Source organism: Athene noctua, chromosome Z (genome assembly GCF_965140245.1).
Source record: "Athene noctua chromosome Z, bAthNoc1.hap1.1, whole genome shotgun sequence".
Taxonomy (NCBI): Eukaryota; Metazoa; Chordata; class Aves; order Strigiformes; family Strigidae; genus Athene; species Athene noctua.
In genome coordinates this window covers 36,484,822-36,512,336 of record NC_134077.1, presented here as the reverse complement: position 1 = coordinate 36,512,336, position 27,515 = coordinate 36,484,822, and the positions used below count along the sequence as shown (strand labels likewise).

Sequence of the window (27,515 nt, the reverse complement as noted above, 5' to 3'; positions counted from 1 at the left end):
TATCTCAGGAGAGGGTACTTCAGAGACCCAAAAGGGTACCGGTGGGCTTTTGGTGTGGCTGCCCTGGAGGAGGTTGAACAGTTGTCCACCTTACCCGGCCTCTCAGAGGATCCCTCAGTGGTGGGGCGGCTTAAGGTTGAGGAGCAGCGAGTGCCGATTGCTACCAGGACGGTGCACCGGCGGCAGTACCGCACCAACCGAGATTCCCTGGTCCCCATCCATCAGCTGATCCGTCAACTAGAAAGCCAGAAGGTGATCAGCAAAATTCACTCACCCTTCAACAGCCCTATATGGCCAGTGAGAAAGCCTAATGGTGAATGGAAGCTAACTGTGGACTACCGTGACCTGAATGAAATTACGCCAGCAATGAGTGCTGCTAGAGCTCCAGTATGAACTGGAGTTGAAGGCAGACAAGTGGTACGCCACGACTGACATTGCTAACGCGTTCTTCTCCATTTCGATAGCACCAGAGTGCAGGCCACAGTTTGCGTTCCCTTGGAGAGGCATCCAGTACACCTGGAATCGATTGCCCCAGGGGTGGAACCACAGCTCCACCATTTGCCATGGACTGGTCCATACTGCACTGGAGAAAGGTGGGGCTCCAGAACACCTGCAGTACATTGATGACATCATTGTATGGGGGGACACAGCCGAGGAGGTCTTTGAGAAAGGGAAGAAGATAATTGAAATCCTCCTGAAGGCCGGCTTTGCCATTAAGCAAAAGAAAGTTAAGGGGCCTGCAAGGGAAATTCAATTCCTAGGGATAAAATGGCAAGATGGGCGTCGCCACATCCCAATGGAGGTGATAAACAAGATAACAGCCATGGCCCCACCAACCTCTAAAAAGGAGACTCAGTCTTTCCCGGGTGCTGTGGGCTTCTGGAGGATGCACATCCCGAACTACAGCCTGATTGTGAGCCCTCTCTACCACGTAACCCGCAAGAAGAACGATTTTGAATGGAGCCCTGAGCAACAACAATCCTTTGAAAAAAATAAGCAGGAGATTGCCCAAGCAGTAGCCCTTGGGCCAGTCTGGGAAGGGCAGGAGGTTAAGAACATGCTCTACACCGCAGCCGGGGAGAATGGCCCTACCTGGAGCCTCTGGCAGAGAGCACCTGGGGAAACCCGAGGCCGACCTCTAGGCTTTTGGAGCCGGGGATACAAAGGCTCTGAAGCTAATTAGACACCAACTGAGAAGGAGATACTGGCAGCGTACAAAGGAGTTTGGGCTGCCTCAGAAGTGGTCGGCACTGAAACACAGCTCCTCCTGGCACCCCGACTGCCGGTGCTGGGGTGGATGTTCAAAGGAAAGGCCTCCTCCACACATCATGCAACAGATGCCACGTGGAGTAAATGGGTTGTGTTGATAACACAACGGGCTCGAATAGGGAACCCCAGCCACCCAAGGATATTAGAAGTAATTATTAACTGGCCAGAGAGCAAAGATTCAAGGATGTCACCAGAACAGGAGGTGACACGTGCTAAGGAGGCCCCACCATATAACGAGCTGATGGATGAGGAGAAGCGATATGCCCTGTTCACTGATGGGTCTTGTCGCATTGTGGGAAAACATCGATGGTGGAAGGCTGCTGTATGGAGTCCCACACGACAGGTCACTGAAGCTGCTGAGGGACAGGGTGAATCCAGCCAATTTGCAGAGGTGAAAGCCGTTCAGCTGGCTTTGGATATTGCTGAGCGGGAAAAGTGGCCGAAGCTCTACCTCTACACCGACTCGTGGGCAGTGGCGAATACCCTGTGGAAATGGCTGCAGCAATGGAAACAGAACAACTGGCAATGTAAGGGTAAAACCGTCTGGGCTGCTGAAGTATGGCAGGACATGGCAGCCCATGTGGAAAACCTCATTGTGAAGGTGCGCCATGTGGATGCCCATGTACCCAAGAGTCGGGCCACTGATGAACATCGACACAACCAGCAGGCAGACCAAGCTGCTAAGATTAGAGTGGCTCAGGTGGACTTGGACTGGCAGCGCAAAGGTGAACTGTTCATAGCCCGGTGGGCCCATGAGACCTCGGGCCACCAAGGTAGGGATGCAACATACAGGTGGGCTCGAGATCAAGGGATGGACCTCACTACTGACACCATTGCAGAGATCATCCATGGATGTGAGATGTGTGCTGCAATCAAACATGCCAAGTGGGTGAAGCCCCAGCAAAATGGGGAACGATGGCTGAAATATAGATATGGAGAGGCCTGGCAGATCGACTACATCACACTGCCACAGACCCGCCACAGGAAGCGCCACGTGCTCACAATGGTGGAAGTAACCACTGGATGGCTGGAAACTTACCCAGCGCCCCACACCACCACCCGGAACTCCATCCTGGGCCTTGAAACCCAAGGCCTCGGGCGACACGACACCCCAGAGAGAATTGAGTCAGACAATGGGACTCACTTCTGAAACAACCCCATAAAGGCCTGGGCAGAAGAACACGGCATCGAGTGGGTCTACCCTATCCCCTACCACGCACCAGCCTCTGGGAAGATCGAGTGCTACAATGGACTGTTAAAAACCACATTGAAAGCATTGGGAGGTGGGACCTTCAAAGTCTGGGACATGCATCTAGCAAAGGCCACCTGGTTAGTCAACACAAGAGGATTTGCCAGTCGAGCTGGCCCGGCTCAGTCAAAACCTCCACGTGCTGTAGATGGGGATAAAGTCCCTGTGGTGCGCATGAGGAATATAGTGGGAAAAATGGTCTGGTTTAGTCCTGCGCCAGGCAAAGGTAAAGGCAAACCCATCCACAGGATTGCTTTTGCCCAAGGACCTGGGTGCACCTGGTGGGTGATGCAGCACAATGGAGAGGTCCGATGCGTACCACAGGGGGACTTGATTCTGAGTGAGAACATGCCGTGAATTATGCTGTGCCTTTGTTAATTGTTGTTTTGTTATTGTTAACTGCTAAATGGCAGCTGGGAGTGACGCAGATGGTATAGAATAAAGGGGTGGATTATGTCCTGGTTCAGCTAGGATAAGGTTAAGTTTCCCAAGCAGGGGGAAGGGATCTCCAGCCGGGTTATTCATACCATGCTGAAGTTAGGTCCAGTGCGGCCGCGCAGGAACTTTTTCCTTTTTGGCTTTGATCGCGGGAAGCACGCGTGGTGTGCTGGCTGTGTGCACTATGGTATTTCTCCGTATATCTTCCGTCTTGTTTACTGTTATTACTGTTTATTGTTGATATTATTGCTATTGTTGTTGTTCAGATTGTTTATTACACTGTTGTATTAAATTTCTCCTTATTTCAACCCTGGGGTTTGTGCCCTACTCAGTCCGAGGGTTGGGGACAGACAATGGCAACACGGTCTCCGGTTCCAGCAGGGCCTAAACTATCACACTAGTGTACTGACATGACATGAAAAGCCTGTTTTTTTCCTTGAGGATGTGGAACAGGAATAAAATAAGAAAGGAAGAATCTAAAGAATCAAAGGGATGGAACAAATTTAACTTTGAAGATAGGTAGAGCAGGATTTAGGAGGGAGAGGTTGAACCCCAGATCACTGGAGAAGAGAACTTGGGCTTTTCCTTCTTCATTGTGTTATTAAATGCAGCTTTGAAACAAAATATTCATTTTTTCCCAAATCTATTATGTTTGAGTCTGAAGTGAAAGATTCTGAAATTGAACAGAAAGAGCAGCAGGAATCTGGCCAATCAATTATACTCAAGCACCAAGACTCATTTAGATTGATAGGTATTACAGTGCAAATGCCCAGCAATATTATTTAATACGTTTATTGTAGTGAAAACATGAGTACCAGCAGTAACAGATTTCTGTTAACCACCAAACTCATGGAGAATGTCCCAGTAGTCACAGTAGTCTGTCTGCTATTGATTTGGAGCAGGTGTGGATCATGTGATGCATCTTGCTGATGAATTCTTGGTCTTGCTGATTTCCGAGAAATTAAGCTTTTCACCAGATTCTTTTCTGTTTGTCTCTTTTACGGCTTGTTTTTTCTATTGAATATATCAAAGCTGAGAAACAAAAATTCGTTTAACATAGTAAGAAATGAAAAATGGAATAGCGAGATGAATGATAGTGAATTTTTTTGGGGGAAAAAAAAATTGTAAATGAAGCATGAACATTGAGGAGAGACTGCAGTTAGGAAGAGGGCAGAAGCAGCTTTCTTTTTTTTTAATTCAGAAGGAATTAAGTGATTTTTCTACTGTGCTTGTTAGCACAACTTAAAGGAAGAAGACTTGCTTTGTAACCACTTAAAATAAAAAAAGCCATCAAATTTAGGAGGTTTCTTGTTAGTTTTGTTAGAAGCAGAAGTGTTAATATTGTTGTAGCGTCAACAGCTCTTGACAGAATAAAATACAATCAACTTCTTAAATAGGTAGGACTTAAAATTCTGTTCTGATAAATAGTATGTTCTTGGTCTGGAGATTTAAGGTAAAGGTTAAATGTAATTTATATTAAATGCCTACATTACAAGTGATAATTACTTCTAAATGTTTTGTCTTGTTAAGTCTCATTGGAAACTTGTTAAAAAGTAGTTTGGAAACTTGTTAAAAAGTAGTATCAACCCTTGTCTCACTTTCTGCCTTCATTGCTCTTTTCAGCACAAAGCACTTTATAAAAGCTATACTTCTGAATGAGAACATGTTATTTACTCTCTTCAGTGGCTTTTTCACAGGCTTCAGAATCTACAGCCTCCTCAGAGTCTGCAGAAATAGACAAGTTAGACTGAATAGTGGACACCCTTATGTTTGGGATTATGTGGATTTTTAATGTTCTTTGGCACTCTGTAGATGCTCAGCTCAGACTATGTACACTTAGAGGAACAAATTCTGATCTAGAGGAGTAAGGAGGTAAGTTCCAAGGTGGTGTGAGTATTAAGACTACAACTGAGGTTAAATGAGCCCAAATTCATGATATCTCCATTTGGAAGGATTGTCAAATGGTTATCCCTGAACCATTCATCCAAGTGCAGAGATGGTCCCTTACTGGCTAGTGAATCCAGCTGCTAGCTCCTGTATGTTACTTATTTGGAAACTACAATAGACACCACCATTTTTAGATGTATCTTACGTGTCTAATGGCATTTTAGTTTAAATACTAAGGTCCAAGTTTTCTCAAAATTAGAAAAGTAGCGGCTCTACTCTTTTAAGAAAACTTTTGGTGGATCTTAAAGCTTTGTGACTTCACCGAGAGAAGAAGATTGAGTATTACTGAGTATTAGCACTAATACTAATGATAGTACAAATGCTAATGCTATGTACTTAGTACTTAACACTAAGTATTTTCTAAACAAAGGGTCAGGAACAAGGTGTAACCAAGATGACATCTCTTTAACACATATTTAAGTACATAGATGAGTGTAATGACAGTGAAATGTCCTTCATATTATGTTTTAGATAACTGATATAAGAGTGTTAGCATAGTAACAATAGCTTTAGAATTGGGTTTAACTGAGCCTTAGACAATGAAGACTGTGGTTAAAAAAATACTTTAGGGGTGTGTGGCAGGTGCATCCGCCCAATGAAAGCAGAGCTTCTTGGCTGCTGAAGTGTAGCAGCTCTGGGCTGCCTTTGCTCTTGGGGCTTCATGGTAGTTGGGGCCTTTGGCCAATGTGAGCCGCTACTGGCTACAGGTCAGATTCGCCCTGGGTATAAATGGAGTCCCCTGGGGGAGCCATTTGGAGCTTGTTCCCTGGAGCAGCAGCTGCAGTTGAGGACTCTCCCCCTGGGTCAGGGCGCTGCCCAAGGAAACTCCTCGAGGTGCCTTGGGTCAGGACGCTGCCCTGAGCAGGTCCTCGAGGTTGAGAGCCCTCACTTGTCAGGTGAGTGATAGAGTGTTTTGGGTTGTCGTTAAACCCTATAGAGTTCTTTGTAAAGCCTTTGGGGTTGCCATTAAACCCTAGAAAGCTGTTCTGTTCTCCTCTCACAGACATTTGAACCTGTAATTTACAGAGACCTAGTTAACTCTGTTAATATTTTTTTTATTTTTGATCTGATTGTTTATTTGAGAGCATCTGTAACAGGGTGACTCTAGGCAAGTCAATAAATTAAAAAATGGTCTTTGCAATGTAGCTGCCAGCAAGTTAGGCTGACTGTTTTGCAGACAACATAAAAGGAAGTGCAATCTACATGTCACTTGTTTCTTACTTAATTTACTTGTGCTTTCTGGTGGGGGAAAATAATCATCACTTTATTAGACATCATCAGACAAGGGGAGGGAAGAGCAGACAAACATGCAGCAAGGAAGTCCTTGTTTTTGCTTTCATTGATGCAGGCTTGACTTACAAAGAGAAAGAAGCAAGAGAGAAATTTCTGTGGCCCCTATCATAACAGTATATGGGCATCTTCTATTAAGTTTCCAAAATGCCTCAAGAACTTAGCCACCTAAGTCACACAGAGGCTTCTGAAATTCTTGCCCTTTGTGTCATACCAGTAATCTCTGTTACACTCCAGTGATGTAAAGAGTTACCATTTATGGTCATTAGCTGTCCCAAGGGTTTTTTGTTTTCCAGTTCATGTCCCCACACATTCACACTACAGAAATACACCTTTCTCCTCCCCCAGGTATACTGGGCAGCTTCCCAGACTAGAAACAAACAGATGAGCTGATCCTACTTACGTAGAATTTCTCTTCCCTTAATGTTGTCCTTGCCACTTCCCAAACATATTCTGTCAGGTTGGCAAAGATCCTACACAAGGCAGCTTTGTTTCTGCCAAGTACCAAATCTTATCCTTATGTCATGGAATATTGAACTGTAGAATATTTAAGAAAGTTAGATGGCTTTTTTTTTTTTTTTTTTTAAATGGATTCAGATGTAATATTTATCTCCAGTTTTCAAGACTATCAACAGAACTTAATTTAAAAAATGATGGGAACACACACTGACAAATATGCAAAGGTCAGAAAAATAAGTTTCTGAAGTCTGGTAATAATTTCAGTATTTAACAGCTGCCTGCATTTGCTCAGCTCTACCTCTGCTAAAGAGGCTTTTACACATGGAAGATTTACCCAAGATCTATATTTTTCAAAGGCAAATTTTTCATAAGCAAAATTATTGAGCTTTATTTACTGCACATCCTTGCTCAAGCCTTTGCAGATGCAAAGTCACAGGGAGCTGTCTGGCTATATATGATTTTACATGCCTTGCAGATAGATTAGAGATGCAATTGCAAAATCTAGCACTTGGACAGCTGGGAGTTTGTGACAGTCCCTGATGGACTTTGCATCCATAAACAAATGACTGGATTACACTGATCCATAAATGCATTTTTCTCCTATCTCTGGCTAATGCAGTACAAATAGTCTTCCTACTGTTAACTATTTCTGAAGCCACACACAAGAGAACATAAAGGAAATTGCATCTATTCAAACAGAAAGGCCATCAGTTCATTTGCTTACTCTTGCAGGAAGTGCTAAGTACAGAAATATTCCTTAAGTTCTGCTTTCATACTTTTTTGCCAAACAATAGTGATTCATTCAGAGTATAGGGCGAACTGGTGACATCTTCTATAGAGCAAGATAATTCAACTCATCAACAAACTGTGGGAATAAAGTTACAGGCTTGAGTTCACCAGCAGTTTCCTCCTCTGTAAGAAGCCAGGACTCCTCATGGTGTTGCCACCTCTTCCTCATAATACTGTTTGTGTTAGCCTGCCTTAGTTCTTTCACTGCCTTGTCCCAGCCTGCAGTCACCCTTGCTTAACTGACTGGCAGCTGAGAAGAGAGGCAGGATTAACAGTAGATCTACAGTTATCCTTGTGCTGAGAGCACAGTGGGACTCGGACACCTAGACTGATGAGGGGCTCTTCCTGGCCTCTTCTGCACTGGGTGTCTAGGAAAGGGCTGCTGCCCTGCAGTGAGTGAGACCCACTGTGACAGCAAGCTGATGCTCTGGGCCACGGTGCTGGACAGGATCAGGATTGTGCTTTGGGACCCATGACACAGAGAAGCAGCTTCTGATAGATAACTGTGATCTGCAAGTATCAGTTTAGACATTACAGGCTATGTCTGTACAAGTAAACTGCTTGCCCGGGACAGCTAGCTCTCTGGTGCCGAGGCTGATGGGTATAGGACAATGCATGCCTATGCCATTGAACCCTCCTGCCCTCAGGAAGCAGGAGGATAATACAGGGATTACCACAGGAAGCCTAAGGAGATGGCTACTGGGCATCTCTAACACCACTAAAACACTTGTTTAGGAAAGAGTCAGTAGTCATGGGACAAGACCCTGCCAGTGACTGATGGAGCAGTCTGACAGCCTTGTCAGACTTGTTATCAGGAGAGGTGTAGCCACAGAAACTAATGTCACATGCTGAAAAATACACAGTGCCTAGTCAGGGGACACCACCAGACTGAAGCTATATCTGGTTTTCAGACCCATTTTATACTCCATTTCAGTCTTACTGCCGTTTTAGACTACATTGCTCTGAACGGTCCGCAGTTTCCCTAGGCTGTCACGACTTCTGTTGCATCAAAGATACCGTATTAGTCTTTTTTCATTGCCGAGCCCTTATTTTTCTTTAATAAAAAAGAGTAAAATTGGAAAACTCGTAACAATAAACCCTTCTCTTGTTCTCCTGTTGGCAAGATCATGAAGGCATTTGGACTTTGGACTTTTCTTCACACTTTTGCAGCATTATTAAAAAGTGCTTTTTCTTTAGCTGCAACCTTTTTGATTGCCATTAAAGATTTCCAGGTGCATTTGCTCCATAAGGAGGGAGCAAATCCTTCCTTTATAGCAAGTTTCTCTTCAAGAAGAATATTTTTTTCTATTTTCTAGCTTGCTCATTCACCTCAGTATTTGAGCATCTTTCAAAGTATCAAGTGATGTGATTAACATTCACTACTTTTGTTTCTCATCTGTCTCCAAGGAAAGAAGGATATGAAGCATTTTGTTTTGCATAGAAATATTACTTTGCCTATTTTAGAGAGAAAAAAAATACCCGTCTCTCAGTGCAGAGAATTATTTAGTTTATATTGCTTCAGAGAACATGCCTCACATCATGCTTTACTGGGGTCCAGAGAGGTGACCACAGACTGAAACAGCATCAAGAAAATATTTTTGTCCATCAAAGGTAAGGACTGAGATCTTGATCTTGATTCAAGGAGAAGCCAGAGGAAGTCACCTGGGACAAGTTAACTGTGCTCACTGGGAGTTAGTGTTGCTAAGATATTTCTTGAAGCTTTCTCTAACACCAAAGGCTGTTGCACTTTGCCATAAACTACACGATGAAAATGAGATTCTGAAATTTTCAGTCCAGAAGCCTTTATAACTTCATAGCAGCTGGAAATGCTCAATAAGCCTGGTTGCAAAGTTTTAAAGACTTCTAAAGCTTATTTATAGACAAACTGCTATAGTCATAAACTACATATAGAGAGATCTGCCTAAACATGGAAGTGGAAACAGTTCAGCTTGCTGTTATTGTTGATTTTTTCCCAGACATAAATTTGAAATATAATCCCATTAGTACAACTTTATAAAGCTGGAACACTTGGATTTACTTTCCATATAATCCTGACAGCCATTACAAAAAAAAACCCAGCCCAAAACATAAATTAAAAAATGTTGGCTTGACTTCCTTTTTAACAACTGTAGGGATGCAGCTGTTACACAGACCTTTATTTCAGTGCTACCTTATTCCAGTTTGTCAGAGTGTCTCCAGTTGAGCAACCACAGCTGCAGTGGTGGGATTTAGTTTATTTATTCGTGTTAATCTGATCCCAACGCTGACAAAGATCCAGAGGAACAGCTGAGGTATGCGACTGTTCTTCAGCAACTCAGGTCATCTACAGCGATTGCATCTGTGGACAATACACGCAAGGAGCCAACACAGGGAAGTAAGGAATCTCAAATCATTTAGTGCCCTCAGTTTTGTTTGAAACAAGACTTGGAAATATAAACCCCCATAAAATAATGAGCTGTCTGCTCAAAGGCAGAAGCCCGGGGAAGAGGGAGAGCCTCAAGCCGCCCCCGCCCCGAGCAGGAAGGCGGAGCTGCTGCGAACGAGGGCAGCGGGGACTCGGAGTGGGCGGAGCCCGGAGTGACGACGTCGCACGCCCCCACGTAAAAGAGCAGCCCCCGGGGAGCGCGGCCAACGGGGCGGGGCGCGGCAGTTCGCGGAGGCAGGGCGCAGACCCTCTGAGGGTTCCTGAATTTATCCCAGCTAGCCCCTTTACGGTCCTCCACGAGTAGACCGAGCTGTGGTCTCCACTCGGGTCAGAACCAGCACCAGAAAGAACGTGGCGACCCAGACGGAGCTGCCACGCAAACATGCAGCGGCCCAGGTCCCGGGTGCAGGGAGTGCCTGGGCCTGTCGGTCCTGCCGGAGGGCAGCAGGGACAGCACCCGTGTGTGCTGTGATCAGCTGGGTGACCTGCTCACATGGTGCAGGGACTCAGAGGAGAGGTCACAAGATTAAGAAGTGTTAGCGAGAGCGAAAGGGAGATCGATTGGTGGAGCGGCACCTTGGCACCCCTGAAGCAACAGGAGCAAATGGAGGCTCCAAAAGAGCCAGGCGATCCCTCACCCTCTTGCTACCAGGCAGAAGGAGGGGACTTAAAGGTGGGGGAGACTGGAAACAGGTCCCTGCTCAGGGAGGCACGAAAATCCCCTCCTGACCTTCCTCACCTTCCATGGTGTCCCTTCACAGTACATATGGGGCCCTGGAACTTTTGAACAAAGAAGAGAAGGAGGAAGAAAATGAGACAAATGAAGAAGACCAAGGTCCACCAAGGCCAGGTCACTTCAAACCAGGTATTAAAACCAGCTCTGAAAAGAACCCCAGAAGAGTCATTGCAGTGTGTGACTCCATTCTGAGGGGTGTCGAAGGCCCCATATGCAGACGCTTCACAGGGAAGTCTGCTGCCTCCTTGGGGCCCAGGTCAAGGAGCTCACTGCAACACTCCCTACCCTAGTGAGACTGAAGGATTACTACCCTCTCCTGGTTTTTCAGGTAGGTAGTGATGACATCACCAGGAGAAGGCCTAAAGCAATGAAAAGAAATTTTAGGTCCCTGGGAAAACTGGTTAAGGGGTTGGGGGCACAAATTGTGTTCTCCATCCCTATGGTTGGGGGGAATGGATGAGGAAGATTACAGGAGAATTCAGCAGATGAACTGGTGGCTCCAAGACTGGTGTTACCATCAGGGCTTTGGATTCTTCAGTCACGGGTTGGTATACAGGGCACCTGATCTTTTGACATTAGATGGGATGCACCTGTCCCAGAGAGGGAAGGGGATTTTGGGGCAGGAGTTATCTGGGCTCATTGACAGAGCTTTAAACTAGATTTGAAGGGGGAAGGGGGAAAAAACATCAGCCCATCTGAAGTGCATGTATACCAATGCACACAGCATGGGTAACAAACAGGAGGAGCTTGGTGCCATGACGAAACAGGAAAATTATGATGTTGCTATTACAGAAACATGGTGGGATGTCTCCCATGACTGGAGTGTGCCAACTGATGGCTACAAGCTCTTTAGGAGGGACAGACAAGGAAGGAGAGGAGGTGGGGTGGCTCTGTATGTTAAGGACTATTATGATTGCTTCAAGCACAGGTGTAGTGAAGACAGGGTGGAGTGTCTTTGTGTTAGAATCAGGGGGAAGGCCAACAGGGCAAATGTCGTAGTGGGAGTCTATTATAGACTCCCCAAGCAGGACAGAGAGGTGGATGAGATATTCTGTAGGTACTCAGGAGAAATCTCACGATCGCTTGCCCTTGTTCTTGTGGGCAACTTTAACTTCCCAGACATCTGCTGGAAATACAACACGGCAGAATGAGACCAGTCCTGGAGATTCCTGGAATGTGTGGGAGACAACTTTCTGAGGCAGCTGGTGAGTGAACCAACCAGAGAAGGTGCCCTGCTGGATCTCCTCTTTGTGAACAGAGAAGGGCTGGTGGACGACGTGGAGGTTGGAGGTCAACTAGGGCAGAGCGATCATGAAATAATAGAGTTCTCTGTTCTTAGGTCAGGAGAGAGCTAAGCAGGACTGACATCCTGGACTTCAGAAGGGCTGACTTTGTCTTGTTTAGGCACCTGCTTGAAAGGATCCCCTGGGAGACTCTCCTGAAGGGTATAGGGGTCCAGGAAGGCTGGGCACTCTTTAAGAAGGAAGTGTTAATGGCTCAGGAGCAGGCTGTCCCTAGGTGCTCTAAGAGAAGCCGACGCCAGAGAAGCACCCTGGCTGAACAGGGAGCTTTGTCTGCAACTCAGGGAGAAAAGGAGAGTTTACAGCCTTTGGAAGAAGGGGCTAGACACTCACAATGATTACAAAGAGGCTGTGAGGCAATGCAGGGTGGAAATCAGAAGGGCTAAAGCCCGACTGGAAATTTGGCCTCTGCAATCAAGGACAACAAGAAAAGTTTCTATGTCAGTAGCAAAATAAAGTCCAGGGAGAGTCTCCATCCCCTGCTAGATGCAGGAGGAAATTTGGTAACAAGTGATGAGGAGAAGGCTGAGGTGCTTAATGCCTTCTTTGCCTCAGTCTTTAATAACAAGACTAGTTGTATTGATGAAATCCAGCCTCCACAGCCAGAATACAGAGACTGGGAGAACGACCCCCCTGCAATCCAGGAGACAGAGACCTGCTGCATCACACAGACACACACAAGTCCATGGGACCGGATGGGATACACCCGAGGGTGCTGAAGGAGCTGGCTGGGGTGCTCGCCAAGCCACTTTCCATCATTTACGAGAAGTCCTGGCTGACTGGGGAGGTCCCGACGGATTGAAAATTGGCCAATGTGACGCCCATATATAAGAAGGGTTCGAAGGATGATTCAGGAAATTACAGGCCTGTCAGCTTGATGCCGGTGCCTGGGAAGCTGATGGAGCAGCTCATCCTGAGTACCATCACACAACACATGCGGGCCAAGCAAATGATCAGGCCCAGTCACCATGGGTTTATGAAAGGCAGGTTCTGCTTGACAACCCTGATCTCCTTCTACAATAGGGTGACCTGCTTATTGGATGAGGGAAAGGCTGTGGATGTTGTCTACCTTGACTTTAGCAAGGCTTTTGACACTGTTTCCCACAGCAATCTTCTGGCAAAATTGGTGCTGGTGAGGCTGCACCTCGATTCCTGTGTTCAGTTTTGGGCCCCTCACTACAAAAAGGACATTGAATGACTCGAGCGTGTCCAGAGAAGGGCAACGAAGCTGGTGCAGGGTCTGGAGCACAGGTCGTAGGAGGAGCGGCTGAGGGAACTGGGGTTGTTTAGTCTGGAGAAGAGGAGGCTGAGGGGAGACCTCATCGCCCTCTACAGCTACCTGAAAGGAGGGTGCAGAGAGCTGGGGATGAACCTCTTTAGCCTAGCAGAAAGTGACAGGACAAGAGGGAATGGCCTCAAGTTGTGTCAGGGAAGACTTAGACTAGATATTGGGAAGCATTTCTTTCCAGAAGGGGTTGTTAGGCGTTGGAATGGACTGCCCAGGGAGGTGGTGGAGTCCCCATCCCTGGAGGTGTCTAAGAGTTGGGCTGATGTAGCCCTGAGGGATATGCTGTAGGTGGGAACTGTGCTAGGTGAACGGTTGGACTAGATGATCTCCAGGGTCCTTTCCAACCTAGATGATTCTGTGAAATATAAACCCCCCATAAAATAATGAGCTGTCTGCTAAAAGCAGGACAGATACTCAGTATAAACACTGTATAATGAACAGCCAGTGGATTCTTGTAATTAATACTGTCCCCATTTTCTATTCTTCTTTCTCTGTTGAAAGTAGAAACAGCCCATTTCATTTGTATAAATGATGATATTTTGTGCTGTAATATGAAACGCTGGGGCTCTCCAATTTAAGTGTTGTGTAACATCTCATCCGCACAACGGCTCACTTTCCTTACTTGCTTTGTCCTTCAGTCCCCTTTCTGACCTGCAGCAGTGCAGCGGTAGATTAAGAAGAGCAGAAGTGCTCGAGAACAGGATATTATGTTTTAAATTCCTGAAGGAGTATGAGCAAAGAACATCACAGAAACACAAGAGTAAATTAATAATTTCATTTGTTTGAAGTGTGGATATTTGATATATAAGTTTCTTACCCTGAGGTTACTGATGCCTGTAGTTCAGTTGAAGATACTTAGTGGAGTCAGTAAGTTTGGCCAAAATTTCTTGGCTGTAGAATAAACAAGTCAGATGTGAAATTTCAGAAATACTTCCCATTACCTAATCATCCTGATCTGTAGTAATGAAACAGCATTTTATTTTAATCTTGCTTGAATTTATCCCTCCAAGCATGAGGTATATAATACTGTTTAGATATCTATAAAGAAATCTAATTTTTTAATCTTTATTTTATGACATGTAATTAGAATATTTTAATTTGATTTGGACTTGATGTCCAGCATTAAATATTTCTGCACTTCTGTCTCTTTCTCAAAAAAAAAAAAGGAAAAGAAATTGTGTGCAGTTTGATCAATAAGCAGCTGTCTGTAAAGCTCAAAGTTTTGCTCTGCATACACCCACTTGTCAGCTCAATGCTACCTCCCAGGGTGAAACTGACTAGAAGCAGATGATACAGTAGCTCAAAAACAGTTGAAACATAAGAGATTACAGGGATTTGGGAGTTTAAACAAGTATTTACCAGTAAGACCTTAGCTTAATTTTGATAGACTTTTGCAGTTAAATGTCTATTTCTTCCCTCAGCAGAACTACAGACAATTTAACCTGGAGCTGTTTATGTTGTATCAAGCAAAACTAGGAAAACACCACATAATGCAACTAATAAATCTTCTGTTCCAAAGAGAGCAGGCCTCAATTTTTTTAGCTTGCGAACTTGATTCAAGATTTGGGCAAACATGAGCTCTTTCCAATTCCTCTCCCCCCATCTGAAAACCGATTAAATGCAGAGTTTTCACATATTTCTCAATGAAAATAAACATCTTGTGATCAATGTCTACACAAACTGAAAAAAAGAGGAGAATAGTACTTGAACCTTCACCCTTATCAGAAAAAAATTCAGAAACAGAAAGCCCCTATTTTAAACAGCTTGTATCATATTCTGTACTCTCAAGAATACTTTGGATCTACTTTTCTACAAAGAAAATGTTACCAACAGGTATATGGTAATCCAACAGCTATTACTTTTCCTCATCAGGTGACTCAAATGTAGTTTTAATGGTCAGCTGACATCTGTAACCAGTGAAACTGAAGAAAAAAAGAAGTATATGTTTTTAAATTTCTACATTTATTATAATTGTATATAACATGATCATATATGGGAACTGCCACATGAATTCCTCAACTCAATATTTTTATTTAAGACAGCTATAATATGCTCATTCTGTATTTCCCTATATGATAACCACAGGAGAAATGACAAAGAAATTAAAACTAAAAAAAAGGCAGGGTGAGAAGAGGGGAGAGAGAAAATTCTTCAGACAATGAGCATCTTTTCTAGAGGTTTTGATAAAAAAACCCCTGAATCCAAACAACAAAATTCACAAAAATTCACCAAGTACATTCAGTTTAGATTGGAAAAATGCAACTACTCTCACAAAGCATTATTTGTTTTTTAAGTGGTGCCAATCTAAGGGAGATCGCATGGTCAAGCCTGGAGCATCTCCCAGGGTGTCTGTGGTTTGAAAAACAACTTGATAACTCTGCTTTTAAAATTTATTAGAACTTCAAATAAAATCTCAGTGACCTGTAGTGCTAATATAACAAGTCACTCATAGAGAAGACTGGGACAAAAAAGTAACATTGCTTTAAATAATTTTATTTTAATGAACTCTTTAAATGCATCTGCTTTAATGTTACTCTGTATTAATATAGAGTTCCATAAATAAGCAGCATAAACCCTCATCTAATTTAAAATATAAATTTGAATATTTAAAAATCAGACTTCATGAGATTCTTTTTACATATGCTTTTACAATTGTTATTTTGCAGTGCATTCTTTTATTAGGAAGTATTTCTTCACCGAGGGGGTAGTCAAACACTGGAACGAGCTTCCTAGAGAAGGTGGTTGATGCCCCAAGCCTGGCAGTGTTTAAGAGGCATTTGCTCAATGCCCAGCATGCCTAACATGCCTAACATGCTTTAACTTTTGATCAGCTCTGGTCAGGCCACTGGACTAAATAATCAGTATGGATCTCATCCAGTTGAAATAGTCTATCCTATCCTAAATTATTTATGAGAATCTTTTTCTTGTTCAATATCATATCACCTGAAGAAAGCTGTCAGCCTCCTGAAAAATCTTGCTTTGCACCTTTGCTATGTTTTCATGTAACCATTGTGTACATGGCCTGCTGCTTTCTTGATTTTATTCATATCAATGCCACAGTTTATTAAGTATCAGCAAGGCCATATTTATTTACTGAGAATCTGGAGGGACATTAGTAAGCTCACATGGAAGCCAGCTGAAAGCCTGAAAAAATAAGCTGATGGTTAATTATTCTTACTTATTTTCTCATTCAAAGGGGATTTATAACTTGTTTTGCTAGGTATTGATTTTGAAAACCCAGCTAGATAAACCGGTAAGTTTCTAGGAAACTATCAAGAATGGCTCAGACTTTTTGCAGGACCTGCAGGGGAAGAAATGATTTTCTGTGGAGTTGTGGGGCCATGGCTGAGTTTTGAAGGGTAAGCAGGGTTGGTTGCTGTAGCACAGAAGGCCTTTGGGTAATGGTTTTGAGAATGCTGAAAGTCACTCCCAGTAGCCACCTTTGGCCATACTGATATCAGTTTATTCTTATCTGTGATAGTTTTCAGAGAAATTAACTTTGTTCCTACTCAAAGATGACTAGAAGCTGCCTAGTACTACACAGAGCACTTTCTGAGAAAGGGAGTATGCCATCTTGGATCTGACAATTCACTAATCTGGGAGCCTGTGCAGAGTGAATTTGAGTCTACATGCAAAACCCATGGTAGCCATTTTCCCTGCTGGGGAAATTGCATGAGGACATTCTCCTCCACTTTGCCCCTAAGTGGTGAGAGATAGGTAGAGTGACCACCAAGTGAACTATCTGAGTAGCATTAAACTGGAATTAGGCCTGGATTTAGATGAGTGAATGACAGAAAATAAAGGTTATCTGTCTTTTCTACAATTACCTATTGCTTAGTTAAAAAAAGCACTTAGAGCTTGCCTTAGCCTTTTCTTCTGCAGGTTGTACAAGCTCAGCTCCTCTGGCCTAGAAACATCTCTGTAAGACAAATGCTGAGCCACAGGTTTACCTGTGTACTGGCAGGTTCCCATAAAGATCTTGAAGGAACAAAGACATTTTGGCAGGAAAGTAGGCCTGTTAAAACCTAGAAAATACAGCATGTAAGCTGCCTGCGATTTTTTGAATCCACTGTAGGTTTTGAGTAAGAGAAAAGAGGGATAATTTTTCTTTTTACAGGATGCAATAGCTTTTCTTTTCCCCCTAAATGGTATTTCCCCTAAATGGCATTTCAATAATTAAAGAGTGTGCAGCACCGTTATTTATTCCTATAAAACTACTTAGGAAACATTGATTTATTGTAAGGAAATTAAAGAGCTATCTTCATCTTTGACAACACTGCAGTTAGTAGAACATAGTTCCATCTAGAATTCTCATACTGCATAAACTTCCAAATTATGTAAATGACAAGAACTATTAGAAATTAATTAGCCACACTGAGATCTATAAAGATTAATGTGGTCAGAAAAATAAGGAAAAGATGAATAGTTACTAAAAGGAAAAACTACTGGAAGAGACTTAATGGCAGAAGTGAAGAGATGGCCAACTAGATCAGTAATACATAAAGAAACTGTTAAGGAGTTACTGACTATTTTAGATTGAGAAAGATCTCTGGAGGTCATCTTGTCAAACTCACAACAGGGTCAGATTGGATCACTTTGCTCAGGACTGTGTCCAGATGAGTTCTGCATATTCAAGGATGGAGATTTCAGTCTTTCTGTTAGCAGTCTAAGTACAGTTAGCAATACAGATAAACAGAAGACACCACATCTTTCTTCTTTTTTATTTGCAAGATTAAAGGTTTCACGAAAAAATAGAAACTTACAAATTGTGTGAATAGTTTTAATGCACTCATAAAAAGACAGTAAATGAAAAATGACTAAGATTCTGTACTATATATGCAATATAATCCATTGGCTTTATTCTGAAAATATTGTTGCCATTTTAGAGTAAATAAAAAGCCTAGCATTACACATGTTCACATGTATTTACCATTTATTTAAAGCAAAAACTTTACCATATATTTTTTCCAGAGAAATTAGTTCATCCCCATTTTGAAAAGTCTAATAAGAAAACATTCAACACCCTCACTGGAATTACTGTGAGCTGATGTTTCTGTTGTAAAAAATTATGCTATGGCAATCAACAAACAGTTTTACAGAGAGTTATACAGCCATACTAAACAAGCTTCTAGATTATGCTGCATTAGACTTTCTGGATTAGCAAAACATTCTGACAATAATGGCAACTCTTCAGCGGAAGCTTAAGCATTTCATACTCTGGATTAAAATGCTGTAACCTTTGAAAAACAAATATCCAGTGTTACACACCTGAAAACATTCTTAACCAAATGGTAATACTCTAAAGGTTAATCCAGCTTCAAATTGAAGCTGCAATGTCTGTATTTTCACTATCCCCTGGTCAAATTTAACTCCACAGAATGCAGTGTGACACACAGAAAATTAATCTTTTAATGTATTTACTCTGGGTATTTTCTTACATACACTGTATTACGAAGCATCTGATCCTACAAAATGATACCCACAATGGGACTCATGTTTAGATGGCCTTTTCAAAGTAAGCACTATTTGCATTGTAAGATCTGTTGTAAAATAGCAGTCACACAGGAAATGAGAGTAACCTTGTTACTGGCTTATACCCATTCATCTGAATTTCCCAATTCATCAACGTAACAGCACAGTCGAAGGAGAAAAATTAACCTTAAAAAAGTAATTTTTTCAATCAAATATTTAAACACCATCTGTTAAGTTATTTCTGATACTTGGTGTATTCAATTACTTGTGTAAGTTGGTGTATGACTTCTGAAGTGGGAACTGGTTATCAGTGTTAGGTTAAGCATTGTTAACTCACTTCTAAAAATGGCAAGGTGTAAAGATTTGGAAATCTTTGGAAATCTACAGCATCGCCAATCCTAAACAAAACAAAATGAAAGAAGTTATCAATTCTGTTGAGTGATAGCAAGAAAAGATTGTTCATTAAATAGCCATTCCCTCATAATCATAATTTAGTCAGATTTCTGTTTAAGATAATGACTGCTGTAATTATAAAAATGTTTATAACAAAATCATAATTTTTGTAGTTTTTGTGCATCTTACAACCCTGGGGTAGCTTTAGTAAATAATAAGCATCAAGTTTAGCTCCCAGTTTCAACACAGGCATCTGTTATCAATTGCACTGCTGCTAGCACTGAGTTACCATTTACAAATCAAAGGAAACACACACGACCAAGGCAAAATAAACAGAGGAAAATGAGCTTAACATCTTCTATAACTCAAACTATCCAGAGAACTAGTAGGAATCCACTTCAAGAAATCTGCCAAAGGCTTTTATATCTTTTATGCAAGCAAAAACACAATGCATTTCTAAAGTTTTGCTTCAATATTAGTTGTACAGTACATTAAAGTCAGTGTACAGCTTTTGCCATTTTACTGTAACCTCTGTAAACTCATAATTATATTGCATCATATGAAAGGTTGTGAACCCTCTGCAATCCCCATTAGATCTACTGAACACAGCAGAGTGGAACTGTCATGTTCATATAGGAGGTTAAGAGGCAGTAGACATATTGGGTGTCCAGCCCATTTGATAAGCTCGTTCCAATGTCCTCTTGCAATCCTGTAGTACAGTACTGAAGGTTATATGTGGATACTGCTGCACTAGCTGCTCCACTGTGGCTTCATTCACCTGCAATAGAAGAAAAGAACCTGTGATGTGCAAAAAGTGAATAAAAAGGGCAACATTATGCAAGCTAAATGAATGATTGAACTTTGGACTCCTGGGAGGACTTGTAGCATTGGGCTCTTCACTGATGCTGTAAGTTTGGGTGCTTTTATCACAAAACAAATATACAGAACGTAATGTTCTCTTAGAGAATAAAAAAAAAACCCCACACCTTGATTTTATTGCAGAGGGACAAATTTTATATACAATGTTTGATTATTTGTGATTGAAAACCAACAGGAAAGACAAATAGTCTCCATTTGAAAACACCTTTGTTTAGAAAACTGTCACAATGTTTAACAATCTGTTAAACTATTTTCTTTGCATGCTTGACTATGCTGGCCACTCATAGAACCCCAAACCTAGTTATTTAAAGAAAAGCCATCCTCTTTAAAAAAGTGCTGCCCAGAGTTAACAGATTTACATCTTGAAATAGAAGCATATTTATTTTAACTCGCTCAATAAGACACAGTTTGAAAGGTAAGATTTTCTCGGCTTTGGAAAATGAAAATTGATTATATCTATTAATTAATTTAAGGCACAGTTATGATACTTTTACACATACTAAGTAGTCACTCCACAATTAACGTTACTGAAATGAACTTGTGCTGTATGGTAGCTATCAATGTGGTTGTAATGAAACATAAGAAATAACATGACTAAACATGAGTAAAGGAATGAAAACTATCCTATATTGCACATAGATTAATTTACCAATTACCAACATGGGTCAACTTTTGCAAAGGTTAAAAGTCCTGCATGTTTTCACACACATCAGTGGTAGAAGTTTTTATTTTAGCCTTTGCTGTGAGGCTAACACCGCCCAAAGAATTTTCTGGGCAGAAATGGTGGGACCAGTAATTAAAACATACAAGATTGTCAGGTCTGGAATGTCCCTCCTAAATCTTAAGATATCAAAGGTAGCACCTTTATTCTTGATTAGACAAGGCAATCAGACAAGCCTATCTAAACCTAACACCTTTACAACTGCAGTGCTGTGAGGGGATTGATTAGTTAATTATTTTTAAGATGACTGCAGCTCATATCACAGAGTAGACAGCTTTCTTCAGCCTTTAGATAAATAAAAGATTAACCTAAGAACCATAACTTCTAGGTAGGTCTCTTTGAAATCCTTGCGAAAACTTGGGCATTTTTAAATGCATTGATACTACATGTGAATACTGAACCAGCTAAATCAGTAGGATGTACAACTGATATCATCATTCTTTTTTCCCACCAGTGTTTTACATTCAAGGCAAAAAGTAAAACACTAGACTTAAAATGTTTATTATCATTACAAAGATCCATCTTGGGAATAGTATTTTAAAGCATAGTGACCATAGAATCTAATAATATTTTTGTCCTTAAAAGATAAGGAGTGCATCCTTCTGAACAATGATTGCACTCAATGACAAAGAAAAACGAAAGGTTTAATATCCAGTTCTTCTCCTTTGATAACAGAAACAATCAATCTTCATTGTAAGTTTCATCTAGCCAAAACTGACTTGGAAAGAAAACTGTTTTGACTTCCCTTCATAGCAACAACTTCACTCTTTTGCCAAATTACTATGTTACAGTAACATCTTCCAGTGTTGAAGAACAAGAAGTGACTTTTAATAAATCAAAATGAAATCAAAGATAGCATAAGTCCTCCAAAATATCTGATATTTATAGCTGAAAACTGTAAGCAACACTTCACAGAAATATTGCTTGGAAGGGAAGAATCCCTTAAAGTAGCAGTATTTGCTACTTTTGGCTATTCAAAAATAGTCGAAAGCCTCTTTTCATTAGATTATGGTGCAGAGAGCCATGGCAGAATCTATCACACTATCATGAACTTCTCTTAATGCTTAACTCAGTCACAGTGAAGATACTTACCATAGAGAGCTGCTCGTTCTGCTCTTTCTTAATGGGAAACATAAAAAGAGATACTGTTTATCTACTAGGTATCTACAAATATTACTAGTAGATAGAGTTTATTATGATTTGACACATACCTGCTGGGCTTTATTTGTTAGAGCAGCATGGATATTATGGCTTTAGAGTCAATATGATAAGCAGATTTTATGTTACAGGTAACAAAAAATATGGCAAATTTGTTACAAAGATGATGTTCAAACACAGGAAGATAGGTAATAATCTCCATGTCCTGATGGACATCATCTCTGTGTCCTGGTGTCTCTGACTCAAGACAGAAAACATTTATAGAAGCTACAGTCTAGCCAGATGTAAGTTAATGTATTTACTACAAGGCTGACAAGCAAAATAGCATGGCCCGTGATACTCAGAAAGACAGATTATGCTTTTAGTCTTATAATCTATGAAGAAATCTATGGTAAACCATCTAGCACTAAACAGTTGTCCTAAGTTTTTTCTGATACAATTGTTGCTGGCATTTAATAGTATTTAATAACTTTGTTACTAATTGCTGTAACTACTAAACAGGAGAAGCAAACTTCTGGTATGGAGTGCCAAATAGAGTTGCAAAATAAACATGAGCATGCAGAAGGCAGGTATAATCATTGCAGAAGTGACACTGATAAAATCAGCTATTTTATAATCAAAACATTTCAAATCGTTAGTTTGATCCTAGAAAATAACTTGAGTGATATTAATCAGCAAAATAATGATAAATCCTTTGTACATATTTGGAATCATAAGAGTTCCAGAAAGAAAGTACTTTGAGCTTAAAAAACTGAGTTTGTAAATATTTTTAAACCTAAGAAAGTAACAGCAATTAGTTAAAAACTATGCTGGACAAAATAAATTCAGTGTAAAATTATACAACAGAAGAGGGAAAAAAAGGATCCTGTTTGGCAGTAGGACAACCTACATGGTTGGATGAGAAACAAATGTGGATAGTTAAGCCACAAATGATCCCCTATCAGAAGACTTTGAAAATTTTTCTTTTACCATGAGAAAAGTCAGGTCAAACACTAAAACAGTACAAACCTTTTAGTATTTAAAACTTTCTGTAGTATTAGAACTAAAACTGCACTACCTAGAAGGTAGAAAAAGGAATCAAAATTTTGTTCTTTGTTAATGAGTAAGTAATATTTAAGTCAATATTTAAGTCAACTCCCTTAGTATCCTTGTCATCAGCTCCCCCAATGGTAGGATTAAGATAGAAAGAAGTTTTATGCCTAATCATCAGAACACAAGCTTCTGTCTTTTTAAGATGCAGTCTGGACTGTGATGAAACAAAACTACTGAATGCCATTCCCAAAATAAATTCATTACACAAACTGAGCAATCTTCTTCTGAGCTTGAACAGTCTTGTTCAATGAATGAAAACTAAAACCCTTTACTTCTTAATATACTTTAAAATGTTATATTTTTCTTCCATAGAACTTTCATTAATCTTCATTTTTTGACTTGTCAAGAGGAAGACTACTGTCTGAAGATAAACTAGTTAGATTATCTAATATATAATAATTCATTCGCATTTGAATAGCCCCTCAATTATGTTTTAACACACAATGAAATAATGCAGTCCTTATCATTAAGAGTCAAAGTAATACGTTTGCATGAATTCTAGTCATCAAACTGAAAAAAGAAAACAACAAAGACTGGCTTGAAATTTTTTTCTTGCTGAAATAAAAATTTATTCTAGGCCAAAGAACAGATTCAAAAAAACAAAGGAGAAGATGGATTATAGAAACTGGCAGGACCAAGTGATATCACCTCCTTTTAACTCAGTTAGAGCCGTTAACTAGAAGTCACAATTTTGAATCCTTTTTGCTTAGAGACATCTGCACACACATTGCCTATTTCTCAGGAGAATATACTTGACTTTGTGACAAATGTTATCTGGGGTGGAACTTACTTAACTTCTTCCCATGATGATAGTGTGATTGTGCAGAGTATTTAAATATTATCTGCACTAGACAAAAAGAATACTTCTTCATGTGATAATTAGGAATCCATCTAGGAAATTAGAACAGGAATACCCATCTAGTCCATATGAAGTGGAAGAACATTGTCAAAAGGGTTTTGGGAGTGGAGGACTTTAACCTCACTCTGATAGGTATGTGCATAACATGGGTGAAATACTGAGAGAAATGGCAAATCAGTGTTCAAAAACTCTTCTTCTACTTTAGGTAAAATAATCTACCTACAACAGAAAGCTTGGAAAACCCCTCCAGTCTGTAAATTTCCCAGAATAAACTAACTGGCATTTATGAGCTTATTTTTCAGGTTCAGGATAAACTACAGCTTTCAAATAATAAGCTACTCACAGGAAAATATTCACTCAGATTTTTGATCTGCTAGACTTACTCATCTGGTCTGATTGCCAGTACTTACTGATTGGTACACCACTTATATCTGATGCAGACCACCACGAATAATTTATTTTATGCTATCTTTCACAAGTTCTCATGGAAAATTCTACTAATTGTTAAATAATTACTAGAGAATTTTTAGGTTTTGCTTTTAAATGTGCCATGTCATTTGAAAGAATTCTAGTGATAATTTCAGCAGTGTTTTCTTTAATTTCTAGATTCTAAAATCAGGAATTGCTAAAAATATCAAATGATTCCAAAGGGCTAAGATCTACTTTTTCTTTACTTTTTGCTTCTATGATGTTCTAAGACAGATCTTATTAAATTAAAGGGAGTCAAGTTTTCCTAATGCTGTTAAGATTATTTAGGGATTGCTATTGAAACCATCATTTGAACTAGACATTTCTTTTTAAGGAGACTGATAGCTTCATTCACAAATAAGGAATAGAAACAGAGGTTTAAGGACTTTCCCTAAACCGGACTTTCCTACTTAGTTAACTTGCCTTTAGTTGATATCATGTCCAAAGAGATCTCCTGGATTGGAATAGCAAGTGGTACATAAAGTGGCTCTGAAAAGCTTTGTTTTTAATTGAAAGAACTCCTTTACTATACTTCTAAGAAGTGTAAGACTGCCTACTGATCTCAAAAACGCCTCCTATAGGTGAATCATGGGCAGTCTTAGAATGCAGTTCAGACTCTAAAGCTACTCAAATGTCCCCAGAATGTCTGTGTTGTGCATTTAGAGCAATATTGAAAAGGGAGAGTAGAGTCATAACTTCTACTGAAAGTTTCATGCTGCTCTACACAGTGAAGAAGTATTCACTGTTAATCTAAAAGGTTTCCTATGTTAGGAAAGGCTTCAGGGTAACATCTAATTCACGTGATAATTGAAAATAAAAAGTTTTCTCCATTCCAAGTTAATTAACTGAAATCAATAAGCAGCAATAGAATTAAAAAACCCCAAGTCTCTGAACCTAGGCTCACATGCAAAACTCCAGACTTGCAAAACTGAATGAGTGCAAAGATGCAGTATTGCTTATGCTCCTCAGTGGTTCATAGCATCACACAGAGATGGACTGCTGAAATAATTTTTGTATTGTATCTAACCTAGCCCTTGGAATAGGCTAGCTGATTTTGGAGAGTGCTGACATCACAGGCACTCTCCTTCTGAGGACAATACAGGTATGTATCTTCAGTTATGCAACTTTATAGGCCAGTCATTAATAAAATATAACAGATCAAGTTATAATACAGTTGGTCTGGAGTATCTGCACAGAAATGCATTAATAATATATAAACCTGCTAGCTTAATTTTAGAATCTAGTACTTGTAAAGAATTTTAGTGAAATGTGAGATGTAACATTCAAACCAAAAGATTTTGAAGACTGCCATACAGATGATGTTTGATAATAAAGGTTAACAGGGAACAAGTATTATCACTGTGTTTTAAAATATGAAGAATCACAAAACCAACTTTACACAAAAGAAATGCAAATTGATTTGTTCCAAAATGGTTTTCTTATCATGTTATTGACAATTTTGCCTATGGACTGGTATTGCAGCATTAGGGGTATGGAAATTTGTGTGCCTTTCTGTCTCACTATAGATAGAGTGGTACTACATGAAAGCCAAATTTCTATCTAGTGGGCAAAGAAATATAGGTCATTATGTGTATCCATAATGATGGATTTCAGACACATTTTATATTCTGATTTTTCTAATGTTTTAGCAATAAAATCCAAAATATACACCCTTGGAATTATCAAGAAACATGCTTTCATAGACATTTTCTCTTCTCTAATTTGCTTCCTCAAGTCAGTGTCTTATAAAAGTGCACTTTGTTTGATTTTTTTTTTTCTGCTAATAGTTGAATGAATTATATTCTCAGGTGGCCCAATTATAACTGTTGCCTGTAGCCATAACAAAATTAAAGATTTCTGGAAACGTTTTGTGTGAAGTGCACTTGATCAGCTAAGGCAGACATATTCCACAGAGTTTCAGTGACTGCCCTCATGCCCAGGGGCAGAACCTTTGTTTAGGGCTTTAATAAAATAACAGCACTACCAATATTAGCACAATATCCTATAGTCCAAATAAAGTCCCTTTACGGTTTCAGCAAAGAATGTGTTTTGACTTAATGGATGCTGTTACAAAAAAATCCCCAAACATGCATGCACATACAAACACTGTATTTGTGGACTCATAAACAATGAAATTGGCAAGTACAGTCTGATATACTAGTATTATAATGACATTCAACAACTTGTGTTAAATTTTAGCAACTAGTTTTCCGCTTATATTTGGAAAAGGGGAAAGAGCAGGAAAAACAGGAATATCTGTAATCTTTTCTGCCATCCGAAGTGAAATAAATGGAATACCCAAACTTTCTAATATTCAGTGGTAGCACTTCTGGAAGGATTTCAGAAAATGTAACAAGGTTGCTTGTGGAGTATAGATCTTTTATAATTCTTTGCTTAAATCTCAGTAGAAAGGTAGAATCCTAGAGGGATGAAATTCACTGTTGTGGTTGTTTACACAGGTGAATGTTACCGACTCAAACTGCCAGTCCCTGCACATTTGCTGCAGTCACTGCACTACTGCAAACTAACGAAATAATCCATTTCAGGTCTATGTGAGTTTGCATAGTTTTCTAGCAGACTCATCATTTCAGGGATTGCAGTCCTAATCATTACTGCCAACACAATATTGAATATTGAAGTTGTGTAAGTGACAAAGTTTTAATTCACAGTTCTCTTTGCTTATTGTGAGGGTTTACTTTTCTATTAAATCAGAGAAACAATTCTAAAGGAACCTTTTAGTTTAGCTGGTTGGTTGGTTTGCTAATCCTGTTCATTTCAATTAGCTGAACTCCACCTATACAAGATTTCAAGGTAAAAGTATTACCAGTATCATAAGCAATTCAAATTTATGACACAAATCCTGTGCATTGCTTTGTTCCTACTTATAAAAATTGCAGTTAATATAAGACCGATATGCAGTGAAATGACAGTGTTTATTTAGACAGTGCTAAATATTCTTTCAGATTACTTTTTGCTTGTTGAATGAATGAATTAATAGTATTGAATATTTTCCTTCGTATTCTGCTACATTAACAATAATTTGAGGACATTATTGTAACACTTGTCAAAATGACGGTGTGTAAAACCAGCCAGCTGGCAAAAATGACTGGAAGTCCCAGGAATCAATGCTTCTAAAAAATTTCTCCCTCTTTTTTTTTTGATCATAAAAATGCTGACTGCTTCACACTGCGTTTTTCCTTAATAGTTGGCCTTATCCTGATTTCGAACCACTGATCAGTACCTGAGAGTCCATCTTTCTATTACGGTATGACGTGGTCAGGT

At 40.3% G+C, this 27,515-nt stretch overlaps 1 protein-coding gene across 1 annotated transcript in view; it reads right to left on the bottom strand.

The window, feature by feature from the left end:
- Positions 1–17,909: 17,909 nt before the first annotated feature.
- FBXL17 (F-box and leucine rich repeat protein 17) overlaps positions 17,910–27,515 on the bottom strand; it is a 318,512-nt gene continuing 308,906 nt past the window's right edge. The window contains exon 9 of the mRNA XM_074932732.1: positions 17,910–19,834. Coding sequence (XP_074788833.1) covers positions 19,697–19,834 — 138 coding nt within the window. The 3' untranslated portion in view covers positions 17,910–19,696. The remainder of the gene's footprint in view (positions 19,835–27,515) is intronic.